This window comes from Lutjanus erythropterus, chromosome 10 (assembly GCF_056507025.1).
Source record: "Lutjanus erythropterus isolate fLutEry1 chromosome 10, fLutEry1.hap2, whole genome shotgun sequence".
NCBI lineage: Eukaryota > Metazoa > Chordata > Actinopteri > Lutjaniformes > Lutjanidae > Lutjanus > Lutjanus erythropterus.
In genome coordinates this window covers 25,890,218-25,915,580 of record NC_139326.1, presented here as the reverse complement: position 1 = coordinate 25,915,580, position 25,363 = coordinate 25,890,218, and the positions used below count along the sequence as shown (strand labels likewise).

General features: G+C 39.4%; 2 protein-coding genes across 2 annotated transcripts in view; both read right to left on the bottom strand.

Annotated features, from left to right (window-relative positions):
- The window catches only part of bmpr1ba (bone morphogenetic protein receptor, type IBa), a 95,829-nt gene extending 94,104 nt beyond the window's left edge, over positions 1–1,725 (bottom strand). The window contains exon 1 of the mRNA XM_084728794.1: positions 1,578–1,725. The gene's annotated coding sequence lies outside the window, so the exon portion shown is untranslated. The remainder of the gene's footprint in view (positions 1–1,577) is intronic.
- A 2,541-nt stretch (positions 1,726–4,266) lies between these two features.
- The window catches only part of pdlim5a (PDZ and LIM domain 5a), an 83,376-nt gene continuing 62,279 nt past the window's right edge, over positions 4,267–25,363 (bottom strand). The window contains exons 9-20 of the mRNA XM_084728792.1: positions 23,940–24,629; positions 23,663–23,815; positions 23,456–23,530; positions 22,445–22,576; positions 22,104–22,250; positions 18,723–18,800; positions 15,064–15,146; positions 11,799–12,000; positions 9,797–9,977; positions 6,810–6,930; positions 6,491–6,606; positions 4,267–5,420 (exon numbers count right to left, since the gene is read on the bottom strand). Coding sequence (XP_084584918.1) covers positions 5,331–5,420; positions 6,491–6,606; positions 6,810–6,930; positions 9,797–9,977; positions 11,799–12,000; positions 15,064–15,146; positions 18,723–18,800; positions 22,104–22,250; positions 22,445–22,576; positions 23,456–23,530; positions 23,663–23,815; positions 23,940–24,629 — 2,068 coding nt within the window. The 3' untranslated portion in view covers positions 4,267–5,330. The remainder of the gene's footprint in view (positions 5,421–6,490; positions 6,607–6,809; positions 6,931–9,796; positions 9,978–11,798; positions 12,001–15,063; positions 15,147–18,722; positions 18,801–22,103; positions 22,251–22,444; positions 22,577–23,455; positions 23,531–23,662; positions 23,816–23,939; positions 24,630–25,363) is intronic.

Below are 25,363 nucleotides of genomic sequence, written 5' to 3'. Positions count from 1 at the left end.
TTTGACAGTAGCTGATTCAAGTGACTGCTGAAAATATAGGATTATAAGTTAAAGGAGGAGTCAGTCTTAATATTATCCAAGAATTCCTTAAAAAAACATTTAAACTGGAAGAAAATAATCTGAGAGTTAGACTTAGGTTTCCAAAAAACTGCTAATGCAAAACAGCTGCGTCTAAATTGAAAGCTGTAGAAATTAAAGTTGTCTAGATGACATCAGTTATGGACATTTGTAATGTCTGTCTTCTCACATCTGTAATTGAGTAAAACATCCAGCTGATGATGTCACTCATTATGTGTAATATCTACTTTTTTTCCCTCATCAATGTGAACTGGTGATGATATTATGTAGGTGCTTCATTTCAAAAACTTCAGTGTTTATTTTTATATTTATTTCTGCTGTTACTGCTGCTGTTTGTCCAAGTATTTTCCTAAAGAAATATTTTAAGATTAATATTATTATTGTCAATACTAAGTATGGGTAAGAGACTTTATTTTCTGGTACCCTAAACATACACACATTTTCAGACACACTCACACAAAGATGACCTGGGTCCCCACAAAGTAAACAAATAATAACGTAAGGTATGAATAATGTAAACACTGATGATATTAAAGCTGTAGGCAGTGGTGGAAGAAGTACTTGATTAAAGTAAAGTCCTGCATTCAACATTCTACTTGATTAAAAGTATCAGTCCTGCTAGAAAAACCTACTTAAAGTATAAAAAGTAAAAGGTACTCATTATGCAAAATGGTCCTGTCATAGTGTTAAATTATGCAGCCTTCAAGGCCCCTGAGGATTTTTTTTTTTTTTTGCACACAAGACAACAGGGCCGCAACTAATGATTACTTTCATTTTATATTAATCTGACAAATCGCTGTTGTTTTTGGTGTATAAAATGTTAGACAAAGGTAAGAAATGTCAATCAGTGTTTCCCAAAGCCAAAGATGACATGCTCAAATGTCCTGTTTTGTCCACAACCCAAAAATATTCAGTTTATTCACGTGTGAAAAGCTGAAATCAGAAATTGGACATTTATTGATGGGTTATCAAATTAGTTGCCAATTGGTAGTAGGTAGACAACTTATCAATGCAGCTCTAAAAGACATTCATTTCTATACACAGGTTTGTTTATTTAGTTTTTGTACCTAACATAAAGTAACTACAGTGGTTAAATAAATGTATTAGAGTAAATATAACAATATTTCCCTCTGAAATGTAGTAGAGTAGAAGTATAAAGTAGCATAAATTACGGTATAATAGTACCTCAAAACTGTACGTACGTTAACAGGGAGTAAAGGTACTTTCCACTTCTGTCTTTGGGCAAACTACCTAACAGAAGCTCCTGTCACTTAAACTTTAGTGCAGTTACATCCCACAATGCGCTACATCAGCGCAATCTCCAACAAACAAGTGAAGTACACGTGCAGCAGCACAGTGTCAACACCGAGCAAACAAAAAGAGCAACATGCCTGTCACACTGCCCGAGGTGACTGCAGACACATGAGAGGAAAAACAGACGAACTACGACGCACAAACTGTTTGTGAGTCTCGTCCGCCTCCACTTTAACTTGACTCACCTCTGGATACTTGGTGGTTTTTCTCGTTTCGATGGACAGAAGTTGTAGCAGTCGGTACTCCAGCGGCACAGATGCGAGTCGGTGTGTTTCGGAGCCGAGAGTTGCAGCTTTTCTCCCTCCTACTCTCTGTCTCGCTCTCTCTCCTAACTCACACACACACACACACACACACACATACACACGCAGGGTCACACATTGGTCTCACACATGAAAACCTCTCTGCTCCTCTAAAACTCACTCAGCTGTATGAGGGGTGATTAATGCCACGGAGAAACGAGCGCATAAGTGAAGTCGGGCTCTAAATGTCCACAAGCCACTCTTCTACTATGTGTCTGATAAATAATGAACAACTAGACATTCTTTGTCTATAATAATAATAATAAATTCACCTGGAAGTCAGTTTAAAAGCCATGCACAGTCAGTCACTGGACCATGTTTGACGCATTATTGTTTCTTTGACTGTATTAGACTGAGTGGATCTTTGGCGTCTACTCGAAGTGTCTAACCAAAATTAAAGTATGTGGAAAATTGGGAATACAAGCATATTTCCTGACTTTCCACTTTCATGTGAGCATTCTGTGAAAGGAACATCACGTAAATCTTAACATCGTGGAACTTTATTAAATGCATATTTCAGATTATTTGAAGGGAGTGTATAAGGTACTTACTGATGAGTAGTGTATAGATGCTGGCAGACTGGCATCTACTGTCTACCTTCATACAACCCCACTTCAGATAATCCGAACTATCCCTTTAAATGAGCAATGGCCGGCCCAGAGTCGCAGCAGTTCATGAAACAGTTGCAAAACGTCATCAATAAATTTGTGTGGGCCTACATGAACATGAATTGTCCATTTTTTTTCATGAAAGTCAGTAATGAGGACAAACATCCACAGTGGGAGGAGGGCCGGATGATGGGTGGGCCTAAAAAGGAGATTGAGTTCAGTTCTCTGTGAGACAAATAGTCTCTGCTGATTGTTTTAAAGAAGTACATCATTTAACCCCAACTGTGACCATTTCCTAAAGCTAACCAAATAGTTTGTTGTCTACAATGTTTATCAGCATTTTCTTTAAAGTGTAACCAGACATTGCATATTCATTTTTGCTTACTTGACCACAGAATGAGAACACCAGTGGCTAATACATTTCTTTGAAAGCTGTGCTGAGTCTCATAAAAGAGAAGGAAAATTTGTGTCCATCGACATGAATCTAAGAGATTAAATGTCATGACTATTTGACAAATTACAGTTAGACTGTGTTGAACTACCACCACCAGCTCCAAATGAGATAAGTTAACTACCACCTTTTATTGTGTTGATGAACTAAACTACACACACTGATTTTCTTCAACTATAGACTATCACCAGCTCATAATAAATGCTGGCTGCAGAGTGTAATGGCACACCTTGGACTTAAAAAGCTGAAGCATTCTACTTTTGGATCAAACAGAAGGTTTCATAAGATCTGCCAACCTTTTCTGCTCTATTTTAATAATTGGACCGATCCGCATTAATGTGTAGGGGTTGATGTTGGTGTGTGTGGTGGGCGGGTCTATGTGTTAATTTTGTCTTTAATAAAAAAAATATTTCAATAACCTCAGTGCTTTTGTGTACTGCACAGTTACAGCATGCTCGCCTGTTTCTCTTGTGTGTAGTTTAATGCGAGCGACTGCTGCTTTATGGAAGATGATGTGTGTTGTTGTCTCACTGATGAAAAGAGAAAATCTTTGCCCCAAATAGCCACATCATGGTTTTCACTCATTCTTGCTGCCATGGCGTCACTCACGTCTCCATCCTAGCATGTTTTCATCTCGTACATCTCTGTTTCTGTCTGTATGTGTCTCCTTTGACCTTTCTCAGCATGGTGGAGACATGCGGTGAAATCTGCATTTCACACTGCTTATTTCAGACTTTTCTGAACTGCCATGTGGCTTCTGAAGCAATAATACAGGAAGTTTAGTGTGGCTAGATTGTATTACACTGACAGAAAAGAAGCAAACATAAAGAAACAGGATATTTCTCCTGGGAGTTTAAAAGCACATCATTTATTAGGCAACTCATCAGTGTTAATAGTTCCAATTACAGTTTTTGTAGGCAAGAACTGAGCATTTTTTAAAAACATGTTTGTTTACCACTGCACACCATACTCATCCCTTTTGTCCCATACAATAAAAAAATCTGTCATTTGTGATAATTATGTAACATTATCAATATAAAAGAGCTTTGTTGCCATTTGTACTGATAAAAGTAAAAGCAAATACCACCAAATCAACATGTTTGGATGGTTGGTGGACAATGAAGTGAAATACTAAAAACAAAGAAGAAACTACCCTCCTTCCACTCCCTGCACCTGTCCCTAAAGGCAAAAACCCAGTTACTAAAACAGTTAAATACATACTATCGGATAAGACATTTATCCCCTCTATAAACAAAATAAAATATACAGGATTATAATATCCATGTTTGACCTTATTTTCCTGCAGGCCAGGCCAGAAAGCGCTACTCCCTTTTATGAAGCTTATGGAGGACTGAATCAACCAGAAATCAATGCTATTATTAGCAAATATGAAATAAAAATATATAATAACATGAGGTAAAGTGAATACAAATGTAGATATGATTTATGAAACTATATGCCACTTAGTATAGAAAACATATCTGCCCATGTTATGTAAACGTCAGGACAGTCTGTCATAGTAATGAGTAATACAGAAATATGCATAATGAGGGCTTCATACTTTGTTATACATTTATTTATTTTGTAAGTATATTTATTTATTTATATAGGCCAATTCTGTCCTCCATAAAATCAACCCCACTTCTCTTTCTCTTTGTCTCTCTTTCTGTCATAGGTCGTCAAATAACTAAATGTGACCTTTTGTGTTGAAGGTGGTAACATTTTTGCCAACGTTACCAGTCGCACATGGCAAATACAAGATAAAATACATAGAATTCATTTAAAATATACAGAAAAAAGTTTGAAGCAATGATCAAAGCTTTCATCATCCCCGCAGACATTCAGCTCACCTGTAATAAAACAACCAGCACAAGAGATTTGATCTTTGATGCAGAATCTGATATTCAAACAACACTCAACAAAGTTTGCCAGAGGAAACTGGATGGATAATATTCTCTTGAACTTGTCTAAATAGCTTCTTAGATTGTTACATTTGATTACAGCTACACAAACATGAAAACTAACAAAATAAACACTTTAGAGATGCTCAGAAAATAGTTGCTTAATATCCTCCTCTCTCTGTAATCATATGTGATTGGTACATTTTTGGTACTGTCAGTTAGAAGTGATATGTGCTTCTGAGAAACTCAAGATTGAACTCTGGATTAAGAAATAAAGACTAGAATCACAAAATCTGGGATCTGACATTGGTGATATAATTTGTCAGCAAAGCCATTCTACTTCTGGATACACGAGCAAATAAAATCCAGATGGAAATCAACTGAAACTGCTTCTTTCAGTGTGTAGTTTAGTGTGAACTGTTTAAAAAACTGAATGCTGCTTATAGTAGAAACCACATGTTAACAGTATATTGTGTTTTACAATGGGTTTTGGATCAAGAATAAGTCACTTCTGCATACATAGCAGCGCATTTCCCTTATCCTGCCCTGTAAGAGTCACCACTATGCTTGTGAGTATTGCTTGAGTTTTATTGTTGCATGAACTATCAAGAGACTTTTCCACCCCACCAACCAAGAGAAAATGTATGGCTATAAAACTGTGAGATAAGTCCAAGATTCATATCTTCAGTGTGTGAGCATGTTTTTTGCAAAGAGGTTTGTCTTTCTTGGAGAAGAAGGTCTGGCCTTCCAGAGGGGTGCAGCATACCTGAGGAAAAACACAAGACACATACTCAGAAGAAATAAGAAAGGTTACAAGTGGGGTAGTACAAAGATCTGGGTTCATGTAAGTCTTCAAAGAGGAGTTAGGAGAATCAAACAAAGTTGTCATCTTTTGAAGTCAAATTCCATTCATATTTAATATGAGTCATCAAGTTACAATTTCACATCATCAATTTGATGGTATCCTGGCGAGACCTCGCCAACACCAAGAACCTTTGACAGTATCTCTCAGGTAAAATTACATTTTTATGTGTAATTTGCAGCCTAATATTACATTATGTAAGCATTTAATAAGTTGTACACCCTGTAAATTTGGATGGATTTTGATTGGCTGTCATCAAATTGCCTGAAAGTGATCCTAAAGATATTGCTTGCCACCGTCCTTGTCACTGTAGTTGTAGTGTGGACGCCTCCATCCATGAATGATATTTAAAACAATATGTATTTAAAGTTATTGTTGTAGTGTTGTAGTGTTCTTGGTGTGGATTAGTAATGTGTGGACTATCTATAACTATTTATAGTTTTTTCTCCAGTGTAGAGACCAGCACCTGCAAAAACCTGTTGCTGCGGGCTATATAAAATTTTAAATGACGTTGAGCATTGCAGGGTTTCCAGGTGATTTCTTTGCTGTGTGTTGTACTGATGTTTGATTATTTACTTTAACGATTTACTTTAATGATTAGAGAGGCTGCTTTGTGCACAGCAATGATACTGCAGCACATAGCATGGGACATTTAAGCAGCAAAACTGAAACGAAGTTGTAAGCTTGACAGGCCAGAAGAAACTCTGTCTGTTATTAATCAGAATATTATTTTTCATGATCCAGCCTGCCTGATCCACAGATTAACTGCAGCGCCCCTGGTTGTAATTACGTCCCACACATCACTAGTGTGGACGGCGCCCTTGCCCTGGCCCTTTGTGTGTGTAGTTTGGATGTTTGGGTCTATTTAATCTTCAGGCACTGTTTTGCCCTCACAGTTCAAAGGCATGCAGGTCAGATGGTTTGGAATCTCTCCATTGCTTCTCCTGTGGATATACTGTGAGGCGTTCACTTACAGCACAGACAAAGCAGGTGTCATGCCAGGTGTAGCCAAGGGCTTCCAGGAACTTGTCTCCGGCCTCGACAGGGAACTCACAGCCATGGCAGCCAACTCCAAACAAACTGTAGAAGTCTTTTTCACAGACAAAGCAACATAACAAACACGACATTTTTTACTGTTAGCACGTAAGTAAAAGTCAATTCACAACAGAGAGACACCTGTGTCTTTCTATCCACTGACCGCTGTGTCTTCTAGTCTGAGACATCTTTCATCAGCCCCTCTCAGCATGCTCAATCTATCCAATCAGTGCATTGCTCAGAGTCATCATCACTCACCTTGTTCACAGTAGGGTTCTCCATCCTCCAGGTGGAAGGTGTTGTTTCGGATTGGCTGCTGACAGTAAGCGCACAGAAAGCAGTAGACATGCCACGACTGTTTCAGGGCATTTATCACCTCCTGTAGGGGCAAAAGCATACACTGTGGTTAGTTGGAGACATCATAGGGGAGAAAGGGGATGGATGCCACACTTTTTACGTTTCAATATGTTTTTTTTGTCACACCTGTCATATAAGTACAATCATGTGAAAAACTTTTGCTAGGAAGCTCCATTAAAAAGAATAAGATAAGTAGCAAAAATAAGTAAGATTAGTAATAATTATTTTTTCTTTTCAAATGAATGCAGCAGCAGAAATTAAATGTTTCTTTAGTCTTCCTGGTGGGGAAAGAGTCTGAGCATGTTCAGTATGAGTGTCATCACTCTAGCATGTTGCTGATTTCAGGAATAAGACTTGTTGCAACCGTCCTCTGTTGCAACCGTCTCCAGTCTACCCTACAGTCATGAAGAGCAGTGGTCTCTCACAACACTGGAGCTGCAACATGGATACTGTAACTTTTGAAAGGATGCTGCTTTGCTCACTGGGTCATGTAATACTGCTGCACAAGAACGAAAATCCACAATTTCTATTATCAATCCCTTTTTGATCAGAATGGATTAATGCATGTGTTTAAAATGTGTCAGAAATGCACAGCCTTTCCTACAGTCTGCCCTTTTTTTCCTTGTGGAGGCCACATGACCCGGCTTCAAATAGACAAACTGCTTTCTTTCCCACCCTTAAACTGTGAGAACGAGACAGGACAGGGAATCAGTGGAAAGTTGGTGGGCCAGAGTAAAATGAGGGATTAGAGGAGAGGGAGTGAGAAAACAGGTTAATGAGAAGCCGTAAGCTGGTTGAAGATGTGTGAGAAATGGAGGGTTGAAAGGGATTGAGGCTAAAGAGGTTAGAACACGTGAGGGATGAATGTCAGAGCTGTTATGAGAGCAAAGATCGCAGCTTCCTGACACTATGGGTTCATGCTACACCTGCGGCCTCTAGGCCTCTAAGCCTAATTCTCCTAACACCCGAACATGTACCACATTCCTGAGTTTTAGTGGTGGTCACTATAGAAAATCTCTAAACCTACAGCTTTCCTACATTGGCCTTCTTTGCATTCTTTGCCCTACATGCTTGGGACTGGAACTAAAACTGACCCCTTGATGATTTTAGCCTCCTTTATTATTTGGTCTCAAATTAATAGCAATATCTCTTTACTAAGAAAGTAAACCATTTCAATTCAGGTAATGAGGTACTAGCATAAGAGTGGAGGGTGGCTATCATCTGAGTTTACTCTATTAGAATCTAAAAGCAACAAAATGACTCTGAATATCAAAATTATAATAAACTTTCTCAAAATAATGACTTAATATCTCAAAATAATGATTTAGTCTTTAGAAATAGTTCATTAGTATCTCAAATTCATGATATAGTTGCAGAAAACAACACAGACTTTTTTCCAGCACCCTGCTGCTAACTGTGCTGTAGTTGCCTTCAGCAAGTTAGCTCAGATCTCAGCCTCTGAGATCAATACGATACAGCACCTGAGGGGATTTAATGTTATAGCCGCTCTGACCGGATTCTGAGTCTGGCAGATTCAAGTGGGGACAGGAGGAAAGTTTGTAACTTTCAATTAGTAAGTATACACTGTTCATAGTGTTGACAAGCTTGTGAGTTTGTTTTTCTTAAGTTGGAAGTTTTTTATTCCCATGTTTTAAACAAGAGTTGTGTGAGGCTGTACTCCGTTAAATAAATTGAAGTTAATATTAATGTTCAGTCTCCTTGCTAGTTGTTTGACACATTCAGTTATTACCCTTTTGCCAGTCGTGTTTTATATACTCAAAACAATGACAAACTTTCTCAAAATATATCTGAGAAACTATTTTGAGAAATGTTTTCATTGGGACTTCAGACATCAGAGTTGTAGGATCCTTTTTTTCATTGCATTGGCAGAAATGGGCCTCCATACTGTACTGATGTAAGCTGAGAGATAATGTTCAGGTTAAGGGAGTCAGCCACTGGACCAGAAGGGAGGTACAGAAGACATTATGAAGAGAAACAGATCCCACAGCAATGCAGCCATGTATGCACACATTCATCAGTTAAATGAGAAGTTTAAATGTTGGGCTGACCTCTTATTTAACCCTCACTCAGAAGTAGGATGTTGTAATTACAGTAAAGCACTGCTTTTCGATAGCTTTAATGTTTAAATTAAAATATCTCACATTTGAAAGCTGCTTTGTGTAATCATGTTCATATAGGGTTGGCTGCCAAACCTCTTTATGCATCTAATTGCCTACTTCAAACCCCTCAGCCCAAAGTGGAATAGTACAAAGTACAAAGCAATGAAGACTAAATACACTGACAAAAGGTTAATGTAGCTGCATACAGACAGGCATGTATGCAATGTGCCAAACCCTTTTATAATTACAAAATTTAAATGACACATTATAGAAAAAGTTGGAAAGAAACAGAAGAACAAAAGTCGGATGATGGCATGTGTGACATGTTGCTGTAAAGTTGCTGTAACGAGTATTGCTTTTGGTCTGCAAACAACAGGTGGTGGAGTTTGCAAACAACAGCCAGAGACAATGTCAAGGCCAGCTGTACAGTAAGTGGTACTAAGTTAAATCTTCAGACAAATGGCTAACACCGAGGCTTTTATCGGTCCCTGCCCTGCAAATGCCCCAAGCTAATCAATCTTAACTGTTGATTACAGTGTATTCTGTTGAATATCCATCACAAAACTAAAAAAAAGAGCAGCCAGACAGTGGTTTGATGAGTGCAATGACACTCAGCCTTCGCCTCTGCACACACAAACTCTGTCACTCACACACACACACACACACACACACACACACACACACACACACACACACACACACACACACACACACACACACACACACACACACACACCATACTGTTCCATGTCACTTCATTTCACTCACCCCCAGTATCTTGGTCTGGCAGCGGCTGCAAGTTGGAGCAAAGAACTCTTCATAGCAGTGTTCACAGTACACAGATCCCTGTTCTTCCACAAAGCCTGTGTCTGCCAGTGATGTGCGGCAGTGGGCACAATTAAATTCCTCCTTGTGCCATGATTTCCCCATCGCTACCAAAAATGGCCCTCTGAAAAAAGAAATAAACAAAGTCAAACAGATAAGTCGAAAACAACCCCTTGATTTTATGTGAAGCTCCAAAATATCTCTTTATCTGCAAAAATGACATTCAGGGGTAGAAAGACAACAAAATATATATAATACAATACAATGTCTAAGATAGTGAAAAATGCCCACTACTATAAGACCTGTGGTCACATCATTAAAGTGCTAGTTGCCCAGTGACCAGTCCAAGACGAACAGTCTGAAAATCCAAAGGCTTTATACTTACAATGATATAAAATTCCCAAATTTTTATATCAAAGAGGTGCTTGAAATGCACAGTAGGTCATTTCTGCCACTGGGAGTTTCTCAGTCAAAACAATAACAGACATCAGTGACATTATGAAGTAGCATGGGATCATGGGAGTTGTCTCCTTCATTGTCAGACAACCACCACTGCAGATGAAAACGTATCTGACCTGACTCGGACAATGTATTATAGTTTTATTCATGCTATGTTTAGTCACATTTGCCAGTATCCTTTCTCATTATCCGGTGTTTACCTGCAAATTATGGCAACTAGCAACCAAATAAAACACACCCTCACCTTGAATAAATTACAGGTTTCTCTGGGTTCCAACATTGTTCTAAACATTTGTGACAATGTAAGTCCAAAAATCAGCAAAATATATAACATATGTCTGGTTGTTTTTAATTTTTAATGCAGAAATGTCACATGATTTATCTTTAGGAATATAAGCAATCAATGGCTTACCAGAATTGTTGATTAAATTTCTATCAATTAATTCATTCAATTATTTAAGTAGTGCAATCAGGTCACTAAATGTTGCTTCAGATATGAAATACCAATGTGTCCCCAAAGCTTCACTGAGACTATCGTCCTCTGCTGCCACTCAGACAGCCCGCTGGCACTGTCCAGTCTGATGATTAAGTAAAGTGGGAAAACAACAGAGACTACTTTACTCCACACAATAGCTGTGCTTATCTGAGCTTATTCTGATAGTGACCCAGGTTTGGCAGCCATTAGTGTGTGAGCTACCCTATCCTTAGTGACATGTAGTGTAAGGTGACACACGTTGGGAAGACAACATTCAGCTGAAGGCAGCCAGAGAGGTGGACAGGAGGGAGGAAGAGGACTTACAGAAGACAAACCTTGCATTCAAACTTTTTAGTACAAATATGCTTTTAAAACTTATGTCAGCTTTTACAATATTATACAGAACAATATGTATCTGTGCACAGACACATGGTAAAGTAAAGCCCCAAAGTGTCTGTTTACATATTGTCATTTCCATTCATAATAATAACTTTGATTTTCAAATGGGAGGCTGAAAATGAAAAAAAAAATGACCCAGCAGGATAATCAAGAGTTGGTATCAGCCTGCCGCACGTGTGTGTGCGTGTTTGTTTCTACGAGCAACACCAATCTACACTTTGATCCACTGCAGGTGCAACTTAATTCCTCTTATCCTTATCTACACTACAGTCAGATCTTTTTAGCTCTACAGTTTCATACACAGATTGTTTACTCGTCTCAGGTTAATTATTTTAAGTGCCTTACTGGAACACTGAATAATTTAGAGGTGGGCATATTTTCCTTTCCGATGTTAATTTGCTTGAGTACATATAGATGTCTGTGTAGCCAAGTTGAAGAGATTGACTCTTTTTTTTTTTATTATTCCTGTGTAAGCAAGCAGTATATAGGCACAATGTGATGGAACTAAACACCATGCATGTTCACTGTTTTACTCTGATGACAGAGCCCATAGATTCTTCATTCATACCATCTCATACTGCATATTGCTACCAAGGATGATTTGTTTCTCACCTGATAACAATATTGCAGTGGGCACACATTGGTGTACGAGTCCCAGCAGGGATATGTTCTGCCATCTGAACCAGCGTGTCCTCATCTTTAGGGTGGGGCTGAGGTAAAGGTCGAGCTGGGACAGGACCTCTCGGGACACTGGCGCTTCCATTACCCTTCATACTGAAAGATGGGGTGATCAAACCAGTTTGTGGACCACGACCTGTCAGAGATGGTTAAACGCTTAAAGGTTATATCTGTTAAGAAACAGAGTGATGTGAAAGAAAACAAGAAAGTGAGCTCTTGTACTATTACACAGGATGTATGTGCATGTGCATATTTATGTTTTCCTGCCAGGTGTGTAAGTTATTTGACCTCTACCCTCTTCATCTCTACACCCAGCAGGTGTCATGGCGGTGCATGCAGCTGGCTGACTACTGCTGTCACAACCACGGATTCACCACATCAGTCTTCACAGAATCTTTCATTCCACCTTTGACACATTCCTATGGCATATGTGCATGCATACACATGACCAAACACACACACACACACACACACACACACACACACACACACACACACACCCAAGCACAAACCCATACACACATAGACCACCAAGACATTCCCTCAGCTAAAACCCACACCTGGCTAAACATGTAGCTTGGCCTTTGATCTCCAGACTATGGAGTGTGTTTTTGTGTGTGAGCTCATGGGCTACTTTGGGAGCTTGGCTTTAGCGTTATGTGTCATGCTTAAGTGTGTCTCATGTGGATAGGGACAGGACTGTCTTTACATTTAAGGATGGAGCTAGCTGAATATTAATTTTAACACTCATCAAAAACTAGAAGTTATACCTGCAGTAATAGTTTTTTTGCCACTTGGGGGCAGCAGAAACAAGTTGCAAAAACAACAATGATATACAGTATGTACACCCTTAAATTTGATATGATTTACTTGTTGGCAAATAATTTCTTATTTAAATATCCAGCAATTATCATTTACTCTGAGTAATGTGTCTGCCTGATGAATGTAAGTTCAATATTAACTCTCTTTTAGGTCTCTAGAGGAACTCTAAAGGAACTCTAAAGGAACAAGAGGAAAAGTCTTTAGCTGCTAAATCCTTCACTTTGTTCAACAGCTAGTTGCTAAACATTCTGGCTAAGAAGTTGAGATATGTCTAAGTCTAAAACTGTCCTTACAAAGCTGAGTTTCTGCTTATTCACTAAGGGTTATTGTAGTTCCCTAGAAATGAAGAAGCCTCTTGGATGAGAGGCAAAACATCTTCAAGAACCAAGTCCAATTGCCTACAATAACCTTTGGTGAATGTTTACATTCAAGTGCTATATAAATTAAATAAACTTGAAATTTGAAACTTAATATTATCAAGCTAATATTAGCTAGTTACCTTTAATAAATAGGGTCAGCCATGTGGTCAGGGAGTCTATGGCCTACATTCAGTTCATTAAATGCTGATCGGCAGCCATGATTGAATTCAGTAATTTCCAAAGCTGGTGGATGCATGTTGTATCTAGGTTCTAGAGGCTTGGGCACAATATGTTTTAAAACTGTGGGTCTGGAACTGCATTGGCTGTGTCTGCAATTCCAGGGCAAATTCAGTTATGCGTAACTTTCACTTCATAGGACAGTTTGAGCAACCCTGTTCACATTGATGGATGGAGATGGATGGATGGAGGCTACAACACAGCTTTAAAATGCTTTCTCACATGAATACTTCACCGCACATCTGCTGAAATCAAAATTTCCAGCAAAAACTGCCAGTCATTTTCAGGTCAAATAATTTTTTGATGTTTCAACCTATTAGTGAAGCTGACATTAATCAAGCCAGCCTGCATTTAATATGGTTGTATGCTGAAGGTGAAGCTGCTGAGGGAATGAGGGGTGTGAAGGATGCCATTTTTTTAGTTTTACAATGGGCATTTGCAACAAGGCAGCGGCTGAAGGTCTGGATCCTTAATTGCAGCTCAGGATTCAAAATGGATCCGTGGCTTACTGCTGCAAGGGCGCTATATAGCTAGCAGTATATTTTCATGAGCGCTGGTCCCCATGTAAGTGACTATATTTACGATTTTTGTTGAGTGGCAGTTTCATCAGGAAGAGAACTGGGGGAGAGGAAAGGACTGGACAGGGTAAAAGGTGAAGCATGGGCCGGTTATTTCATAGATAAATATTCACAAATAAACAGAATGAGATGAGAAATGGTAAATATATTCTTTTTGTACATGATAGACAGAATAATGCCCAGGAGAAACACTCAACCTGAGAATCTATGGGCTGAGTGCAGATGAAGTACACGCAGGAATTATACGGCAGCTCTGTGGCCTGCCTTTAAAACTTTATTCATAACTCCCGACAGGTCCCTTCAGTAAATATTATCTTTCTAAGAGAGTAGGACTGCTGCACGTGTGACTAAGCGAGGCACCATGGGCAGAACGGGGCCTTCTCGCCTGCTTAATGGGCTTCCACAGAGGAAAAAGACGAGAAAAGAAAAAGAAAGTCTGCAATGACCTATTTCACAACATATGTCACGCTTCAACCATGGAAAATAAGCCTCTTTCCCTCTTGCTAACTGGCTGCAACAACATTCAATCCAACAGCAGTAAATCAGTTTTACATTATGCCAGGATTTGGAACCAGACATTTTTTGCATGAGAAAAAAAACACTTTTAAACTGTAGGGGGGAAATATATTAATCAATCAAAATACACACTTTAAAGACGCTTTAGTTAAATAAATAAAATTTTATTTTTGGGAATCTATTTAGGGGACTCTACATTTTGGGTATGTATGTGCTCAGCATGACTTATGCTAAGAAAACAGTTAAGGCACCTTAGTCTGATTATGCTGCACTAGTTAATTTAGTGAAAAAATACCACAACATGCCTACAGGCTCACACACAGGCATACAGATATCCTTTTGTTGGGTTTGGCAGCAGACTGAGGCAGTAATGTACTATTCCACAGATTTCATGCAGCAATTGGCTCTACGAACAAAAATGTATTGAAGTCACTGAAACCCATATATTATGTATATACAGTATGTGTACAATATTCTTTAATATGTGCTCACAAACGTGGAGTCAGTCAGTTAACAGGAGACATGCTAATTGTGGCTTGGTCCCAGGTCAATAAATCATATTTTTTACAGAGTGGAAAAATTACAGCTGGCAATAACCAGTGCTGGTTGTGAATATGTGTGTGAAAAGTCATTTAAGATGTTATGCTATCACACGTGGACAACACAGCTGTGGTTTTTTTTTTTTACCTGGGGTTGTAGCAGGTCCTTTAATCATCGTCTTGACAACTGCAGAGTGATGGCTGTTGAGTTCTGGCTCCTCTGCCTCCTCACTGCACAGAGAGACAACATGTAAATCAGTTAAAATGTTTTGTAATCAAATGCATTCGATTACAATACACCAGAGGATCAATAGATGTATATTAAACAGGCTGAATCCCTATTTAATACATGATCTATGGTTGAAGTGAGTTTTTCCCCAAAACTCCCCAGACTTGAGGAAGCTCAGGCAGGCTGCAGGAACGCCGCCAAAACACAAACCAAGTGCAAAACTGACCATGACAAGCAGCAACAAATCCTACACTGTAAGTTGATCAGCTGCTCATAAAAGTCAATGTTAAGCTAAGCCCATTATCCTGAAAACAAAATTCACTGCTCTGAAAATACACGCTCTGGGGTTGGAGTTCAGTGGCCGCTCAGTTTAACTGTTACAAACATCCACTCCTCCAGAAAGATATTATATTATATTAATATTAATACTGTGGCTGTAGCGTTGTCAGAGAAGTGAGTATTTCAACTTGGCTTATTTCTTTAATCTCTGAATCCCTAATCTCTTTTGTGATAAATTACAGTAAATTTATTAGAGATTTCTCCTTTAAAGTCATTTTGCACTGCTTAAATTGCAAAATACATGGTAACTATTTGCCTCCCACTCATTCAGAGTGATGAATCACACAGCAGCAGAATGTGGATGATTCTCTTTGTGTATCCACTATGTAGCATGTGTGTTTGTTTCTTTGTTATTCACAAACATGTCATCCCCAGCAGAATATGTCTGGGAGCCCACTGTGCTCAAAGCCGCTAAAAAAGGAGAAGAAGAACGACAGGGGAAAAAAAATACTAGCACAGTCTAATTTTTCAGGTTCCTGTCAAAATACAGTGAGACAGATTCCAGACCACCTACCTGTTGACAGAGCAGAGACAAATACGGTACCAACCAAAACACAGCGTGCAGCTACAGCCAAAACAGTACAGTGCTCGACTTCATGGTGCACTTCCTTCTTGTGACTACAGTACGCACAAAAATGTTGCCCCTGTGCCACCTTCACAGCAGAACAGAGTCCAGAGCACCAACCCGATGATGGATAGGAGACGAGTGGGTTTGCACAGCACTAATAATACGGCACACCCATTCAGAACCAACGCCAGAATATCAATTCAAATGACTTAACAGAGAGTAATTAAGTCCAGTGGAGTGAAATATGGCATGGTGTAATGAACAAGTGCCCATTCCAGATGTACTGTAGACAGATGCCAGACTAACCAGTACTAATGATGGAGGGGAGACACAGTTCTTATGGTACAGTCTGACCACAATACGGGCCATGACAACTAACTGTATACAAGTAAACATTGTTCCACCTCCCTTTATATTTCAAAAGTCTCCTCTGAATTCACAATGTACTGGTTTGGACACTTCAATGAGGTCGTGAATAGACAAACTGAATGCGTCCCCACGACAACATTGGCAGTTCATTCCCATGGGCCCCACGGAATAAAACTAAATTTCACATTTGGGTCAAAGGCTGAGTAATTTTAAGAGACTCTGCAGTAAAATTTAGTGCTAATCACATCAAACACTGCCAGGACACTAACTCAAGTGACGGAATAGAGAAAATGACCTCACAGGACCAGGGGTATTTCTCAGCTGTCTACACAAAATAGATAAATTGAGCCTAACGTAGTGCTATGGTGGGCGTTCAACAGTGCTGTGGCACATTTTGTCTCTAAAGAAATGTAAACATGCAATATTTATGACATTGTTTTGAGAAGGCAACACATTTTTTCTGAGGGCAATATATTCTCACACATTTTCTTTTGGGTCAAAATGTTCTCTTGCAGGACAAAACAAGAGGGAAATACTTATGCTGCAACATTTCTGTACTTGTTTGTTATAGTGCAAGGCTCTTAATAGAAAAAAAAGATCTAAATAGGAAAAAATGTCTAATCTACATGTGGGGGATCACTACTTTTTCTTCTCTAGAAAAAATGTTTCTAGGAGGATTTAACTTTCTAGAGACAGTTCTCCACTAGGCACACTTTAATTCTTATTTAGGGCTGATTGTCTATTAATTATAACTGATCGATAAACGTATGTCAATTATGAACAAGAGCAGCCATCATTAATCAAAGATAATCATAAAAGTTTTCCTGCTTCATTGCAATAAAGTTATTTTGACGAAACACGGGTTGAAGAATTGGCCAACTGACTCTGCAGACAACAAAGACATGGTGGGTTCAGGCCAGGACAGGAGAGGCATGAAGTGGGAGAGAAGTGAGATGGAGGTCGGGCTTCAGTCAGCGCCTACCTCCATATAGGTTGGAGTTACACTCCATATGAGTTGGTCTTACAGCGGGGTGCCAGGAGCCAAACCCAGCAAGAAAACCGCCTCAGCATTGTTGGACTGAGAGCAGACGTGACACCATAGTGACTCACTATCACCTTTCGAGGTACAAAGAGGTATAATCAGACAGGACGGGCCGGACCAAGACCTGACTAGCATGCTAACAGATTTCTCTCGAACACAATACAAAGACACATTTCACACAATGTCTAAACCGTTTTTTTTTCTTGAAGAGAACGCCAGAGCTTGTCCAGCTATTGTGTGGAAGAGAGCAAAACATATCCGCTTTTCAATCATATAAAGCCCTAAGGCCTTAAACTCTCCACTGCCCTAAAATGATGTGAAATAATAACCTAACCTATGAAAAACATCAAATGTTGCATGTGTGTGTGTGTGTGTGTGTGTGTGTGTGTGTGTGTGTGTGTGTGTGTGTGTGTGTGTGTGTGTGTGTTCATCAGTGCCAGCTGAGGATCTTGGGTGGGCCAACAATCTCTCCCCAGACACATTACACCCATAATACATAGTTGTATGCGATGCCAACAGTTGGATCACTGCTGTCTTCCCCTTGTGTCTGGCTGTTAGGGGACTCATGGGAAACAAGTGTTATGGCAACTGCAGTCATAGTTACATAGAGCTGTGCCTGTATGTTTTGTGTGTGTGTGAGAGAAAGAAAGGGAGAAAGAGAGAGATAGAGTCAGAGTCTATGAGAGGTGAATTGACAGGCAGAGAGAGACAGAGAGAAAGATAGACGAAGAATGTCGCACTTGTGTGTGTGTGTGTGTGTTTGTGTGTGTGTGTGTGTGTGTGTGTGCTGGCTTCACCTCAGTAGATGCTCTGTGTGCCTTTGTTGGACATCCATATCATAAAGTGGTCCCTACCTTTAAACATCACTGATTCAAACTTTCTGAATGAGTACTTAAATGGAAACTACGCAGGACTTTCCCAAAAAATAATCCATACACTAACACCAACATAATCCCTCCAAACCATCCAACCACAAGTGTGTGGCAGGACCTGCATCCACATAGGCCATGTTCTGCCCATACTTTTTTATTTTCCCATTAATTTGTTGTGCTTGGGACACTTTACCAACCCAAAATGTTGGTAATTAACGTGCTGGGAATAAAAAAACTCAACAATCAATCTTTCTGGTGCATTTACAAACAGCAACTGACAAATCCTACTTATTTTATGTTTAACCATGTATCTGTGGGATATCAGTTGTGGGACAAGTGGTCAAATGTACATCTCACAAGGAAGAAGGAGAGGAGACTTTAAATTTACCTAAAGACATAGACAGCATTGACGGGAGAAGAGAGGAGAGGGTCTCCCTCTGCTGTGGCAGACTGATGCCAAGACACCCTTTGGTGTGAGAAGAAAAATATCACAGAAACAAGGCTCAGAATACAAAACACAAACACAAAGTGACTGTTTGGTTAGATGGCTGATGACATTCCTACCCTTGTCACATTTACATGTAACATTTAGTAGTTATTGTCAAGGAAAAAAAACCTGAATGGATAAATGGTTAGAAAACAAAACTGATTAATATACACACTGTTAAACAATAAGCACACAAGCTACATCACAATGACAAGGACTGTGATGAATGCACCCAGTAGACTGTTGCGTTAGCATTGATTTCAGCTAATCAGCCTTTAGCCAATACAGTCCTAATCTAAGTACTCCCTACAGGAAAGAGATTGTCAGACTGCAGAACATCTCTCTTCATTCTCATTATGTACTTATCATTTTGTACCCCGTGTGTCTGACAGGAGGAGCCGGTGGATGCAGTGCACGTCTATAGGCAGAGACAAAAATGGATAGACAGTAAACTGACAGTGCGAACTAGTTGCAATTTTCACGAGTCCCAATTTACATTTTAATTTTTGCAAACAATTTCGCATTAAACCTACAGCACGTCCACCCCGGCTTGCAGCTCCCTTATGTATTTATTGCATTACTTTTAATTTGCTCCAATTCTGCAACATTTATGTTTGTAAGTGTAAACAAATATCCAAAAATTTGATTCTTATAATTGATCATGTGGGATTAACTTCAAAGTCACAGCTCTCTTTGTATCAGTCTTTAAGTCAGTTCACAGTGTTTTCAGCTTGTGGCTGATAGTTGTAGGGACAGTTTGAGAAAACTTTCAAGCAATGTTTTATGGAACAGTTTCCCATCATTGATCATCTTGTTTGTCTTGTTTCACCATAAGCTGTTAAAATAAATCAATTAAGAAGTGAGAGAGATAAACCATGCAGTATCTTGCAAAATAAACAAACACTGGTTATACACAAAAAATACTGATATTGCAATTTTATTTTTTTCCATCCATCCCTTTTAAGTGCTCATTTAAACAGTTGACAAAATAGTTGTATTGTAGGCCTGTGGCCAGGATGTGACACATTAAGACAGATGTGAGAGACAGATGTGAGATAAATCATAGCTGCACCTGTACTTTGGTATGTTTTTTTAGAATTTAAGTCAATAATCAAGTCTAAGTACTTAAAATTAACTTATTCCTATTCTCCTGTCACTATGATGACAGGATTAGGAGTGTTGACCTTAATTGAGTAAAACATTGCAATCATCTGGTATTCATTTAAAGATAACGTCGCTTACTGTTTTGATTTAGAATGAATATATTTGATCGTATATGAAATTAAGTCAAATTTACAGTGTTCTCTACACTGGAATGGAAACACGAGCATCATCGGATGACAGCTTATCAAGCAGGAAAGTCCTGTAAAGAGCAGGAAAGACCTCATCCTCATCATGTTATTAAGCTATCATGCTGTGTGTGATTAAAGGCTGTAGTGCCATCTATTCAAATTAGCTGGACGAACACACTAACAACATTCATTCACATTAGGTATGGTAATTGGCTAACAACAGGTGACAAGTAGAGCAGGAAATAAGATGCTCCCCAGTCCTTCATTCATTAGGGCCAATTACAGCACAGCTCGTTAATATTCCCCACCAATCAGGCCAATTACATGGCAACTTAATTGTATTCTGCAAGACTGTGATTGGTTGATAAATGGAGGCCCCACTGTTTTGATTCAATAGTAGCCGGTTGGAGTGCTGACCATCTGGACATACTGGGCCACGTATGAACCTCGTTAACTGAAGGGAAAATTAAAGACGGATGAGAGGAAGGAGGGACAGACAGAGCGATACATTTATTTCCTTTTTTATCCTTATCTTCCCTGTTCTGTCTTTGTTTTTACATTGATACGGAGCAAACTTACACATCACTACTGTCTGTGGCCTTTGCTGTGCATGGTTGTTGTGTTTATCTTAAGTGAAGTCTATTTTCAGCCCTGTGCACTGTCTGATTATGAGACTTCTTGTTTGCTGGTATTAAGCGATTAACGAGAAAAAAGGGTACATTTCAGTCCCCCAACTGTTTACATATGTAAAGTAACCCCTTGTGTACTGTAACTCTGATGAGAACTTGTATTCTGCATCTCATAAATGAGTTGGTTTCGTCTGAACATTGAACAAATGGTCCATTAACATAGCTGACTGCTGTCCAGCAGCTCTCTGCACCACACAACAGATGGTCTATAATTCAGCTCTGTGATATTCTCTGGATCACATTCAGTCCAACCACACTATACCATACCATGCATGTGTGTGTATTAATACACACCCACACACACTCAATGACAAAGACATCCATCCATGCAGACACCCACACTTTTCATACTTCACGGTTTAAATGCGTACAGTTGTGTCCACTACTAGCTGATGACTGATCTCTGTGAGATGCTGCCAAGTTGTTTCACAGTGACCACAGAATGTCATAGTTGGTCTGAGTTGTCTCCGCAGAGACATATGGACCGTGTCTTGTGGTGCTGGCATGGTCGGACCAAACACAGCTTTTTCACTGCCACGAATGGCATGTGGCAGTGGACTCAAAGTCTGTTTACACCATGTGCTAAAAATAAGCACTTCTTTTTTCTTTCTTTTTTTTTTTAAACAAAATATTATTATTTTTCAAATGGTGCAACCAATCTATGCTAAAATTATCTTCCTTGTAGGTTTGTCAGTTTACTTGTGCTGTCATGCTATTAGTTGATGAGTCACATGCACCATCATGACATTAATATACACAAGGAATGAGTCCCATATCAAATTATGTGTGAGCAGATGATTATATTATTCCACACTCTTTCCTGTGCTCAGGCCTGGACAAAACTGTTTTTTTTAAAAAAGTTAAATACTGACATTTTCAACTTAGAGGGTAAATCTGGTAATTTTCAACCTGGACCCTAGTTTCACAGTTGGAACTGTGGGAAGACGAGCCAAGATGTTTTTGGTGAGTTTTATTTTATTTCTGTTGAATCTGAAAGAAGATTATGAGGACTTTATTAAAGTTACAGTTTTGCAAAGGGACTCTCAGAATGACAATGTGAGCCTGTCAGTGTATGTTGTAGGTTGCTTTTTGCTGCAGTGCTCTGCATCAGTAATGGACCAATTTAAAAAAAATATAGACCCAATTAGTCACTTAGACAAAAAAAACATAGGAAATAGGATCCAGGTTGAAAAATACCAAAGTTAGCCTTAAAAATAGTGTCAAACAGCAATTCTCAAGCAATCAAGGCCATTTCCAGCTATACAATGAAAGGTAGCTTTGTCCAAGTCTACCCTGTCTACCTCTTGTTCTTGGGCAGGTGCAGCTCACTGATGGTATGACGCTTCTTCTTCTTCAAGCGCAGTGACAGAGCCTGAGTGATTGGCGTGATGAGCAGGGCATCCAATAAGGACTGAGAGACTGACTTCGCATTGCTCTCATAAATTGGTCTGACAAGGTGATGACACAGTGACAAAGAGAGGAGACAAAGGATGGAGGGGAAATCATGATGGAACCAGACTGGAACAAAAACTTAGGAAAAAGTTTTAGAAATAGTTAATTAAAGCCTAAAGGTAGAGGTCGCTGGTATGGAAAAGACAGAGAGAGAAAGGATACTTTGAGAGAGAAGACACACACTATTTACCTCGCCTGCATGGAACTACAGTTCTCAACGTGTGTGTGTTGTGTGGGTTGTTTAGGGGCACTGGGGGTGAGAGGAGGAGGGCGGGGAGCTGCACGGGGCAGGAAGTCGAGAGGATTTGACAGGAGCTCTCTCCTGTTTATAAATACACACATACACACACCCACATGCATTATACACCATTACATTATACAGGTAGACAACAGCAGAAGACAGAAGGACCAAAGTGATGGCTAAAGTGAGATTAAAGGAGCAATACATAAGACCCTAGCATTCAAACATAGCAAGTTATAGCAGGTATATTAAATAGCTTCAATCCCTATTTAATATATTATCTATGAATGATTAATATTCAATCTATTTTTGGAGCGAGTTATTTCCCCTTGTCCCCTCCTCCCCAGACCTGAAGCTCAGACATGTTGCCTGCAGGCTGCAGGGACACTCAACACAGACAAGTGCAACATTACACTTGAACAATGATAAGTACTGACAAGTACACTAAAACTTGTTCAGCTGTTTGTAACTGTCAACTGTGTCAATGCAAAGCTAAACTTGTTATCCAAAAAACAAAAGCTCACTGTTTCGAAAACACACATTCTATGGAGCTGGAGTTCAGTGACGGCCTGTCAGACTCCATTAACATATCACTTAATTTATCCTTTATTAAAATCTACTACATCGTAAAGACTGTTAATGATTCATGAATGACATTTACTCATTCAGCGGAGTTAAAATTATTAACTCTAATACACATGAAACGGGCAAACAAAAACAGAAGTTTTGAACTGCAATGGAAATTTCGAGGGAGAACATGCTGACTGTATTGCTGTTGTTGGAGAAGCCAGTATTTCAACTTTGCATGTTTCTTTAATCTCTGATGATATATCGTGGTTATTAAGTGATTTAGTAAAGTAAATATATTACATATTTCTCCTTTAAATATCTCTAAAGAAAATACTGAAATATAAAAATATCATTGTTCCTATTAAAACCCCTCACAACACTGTACTGTACCTGACTGGTCTGGTAGAAAGAACATGTTGACGTGCTGATGTATGAGATAGATGAGTATTGATTTGGATTGGGAAACTGAGAGGACAGAAAGAGGACACACAGACAGGACAGACACCACAGATTGGACAGAGAGTTGAGGCAATTTAATGAGCTGTCACTTAAAAGTTTACTCCATGTGTATAATGTATTAGAATTGTCGTGCAGCACCTGTGTTGAGGAGAAAGGTCAAACTGAGTTTGCGATAACTCCAGGGCTTGGCTATTCAATTTGTGGTCATCATCATCATGTTCAGTCAAACAGTCACTGGACTTGAACTTTTCTGAGTTTGTACTGTCCTCTAGTGGCATCACAGAGGAACTGCTAGACCAAGGCAAAAAAGTAAAGGAAATTATCATTTTGATTAAAGCTAAATGCCTTTTTGGACATATTATTCATGTTAGGGTAATAACGTGAGCTTTAATAAGAAATCTCAAGCTAAAGGTACCTTTCAGCTGTGAGCAGTCCATAGATCGATGACTCTGTAACTGTATTATCTGAAGCAGCTGGTCTATAGACGGGGACAGGATCAGAGGAAGCCTCTGGTACTTTGCTTTGAACTAATCCAGAGTCACTTCCATGTGACAAGTACAGTCCTTGAGCAGGCAACACACTAAACACAGGTAAACAGGAAGCTGGAGTGTGGGTACAAACAGGACTCGGTCCAAGAAAAGGTGGGATAGTGGCAGGCAAGAATGATGTATCAAGAGAAGTCTCATTTGGCCTTTGGGCCCGAGATGATGGTATTTGATTTGGGTCTGAACCACTGCGTGTTAGAGGTACCAGCATCGGAGCTAATGGATAGTTCATGTTAGACAAATGTGTTGGGTGTATTTGACAGAACATGTCAACAGAACTTGAATATGGCATCGAGAAGGCGACTAATTGAAGGGGTGCTGTAGATGACACATTGTTCTCTTGATGTTGAGCTTCTAAGATGCTGCCAGGTTTGGAAACGAGGACATAGCTGGGGACTGAAGCGCCCTCCTCTGGCCGTCGCTGATTGGCCGATGAGCCTGCCATCTGTGGCTGTGGTTGGTGTGTGATCATGTGATCAGATTCGGCATCATTCAGTCCACTGACGGCTGAGAGTGAAACCCTTACTTTGGCAGAGGACTGATGTGTTGAAGATCTGTCGCTGGTAGATAACAGATAGCAGAGCATAAAGGTATTTAGTTCATAACGATGAGATTTTGATTCATTTTTAAATTGACAGTTTAAATTAAAGGGAGAGCTCATCCCCAAATCAAAAGGACCTATTTTTACTTGTAGTGCTATTTATCCATCTAGATTGTTTTGGTGTGAGATGCAGAGTTCTGGATATATCAGCTGTAGAGATATCTGCCTGCTCTTGAATATAATGGAACTAGATGGTACCCAGCTTGTGGTGCTCAAAGCACCTGTCCAAAAAAAACATTTTGAAAAACTCAAGAAATGGTGACCCAGATTACTCAAGATAATCCACAGACCTTGTTGTGAGCAGTTTCGCAGAGGAACTTTTTTCTTTCTACCAAACTACACCAGCCAACAGCCACACAGGAAGCATCTACTCATGGATGAGAGGTTAGAGCTCAGCCGAGAAAGACGCCATTAATGCTCAGATCCCACACTGTCATGAGCATGAGCCTTTCATCAATGAGTAGATGCATGTTTCTTTCTATGCGGTGATACGGCTGGCATTTAGTAGGAAGAAAACAGGTCATTAAACTGGTCACAATAAGGTCTGTGGATCATCTTGACTAATCGCATCATGATGTCTGGAAAGAGACATTACTGTTGAATTTTCAAATGTATTCTTTAGGGCTTCAAGCATCACAAGCCGAGTGCCATCTAGTTCTATCATATTGATGAGAGAAAAGGCAGACACCTCTG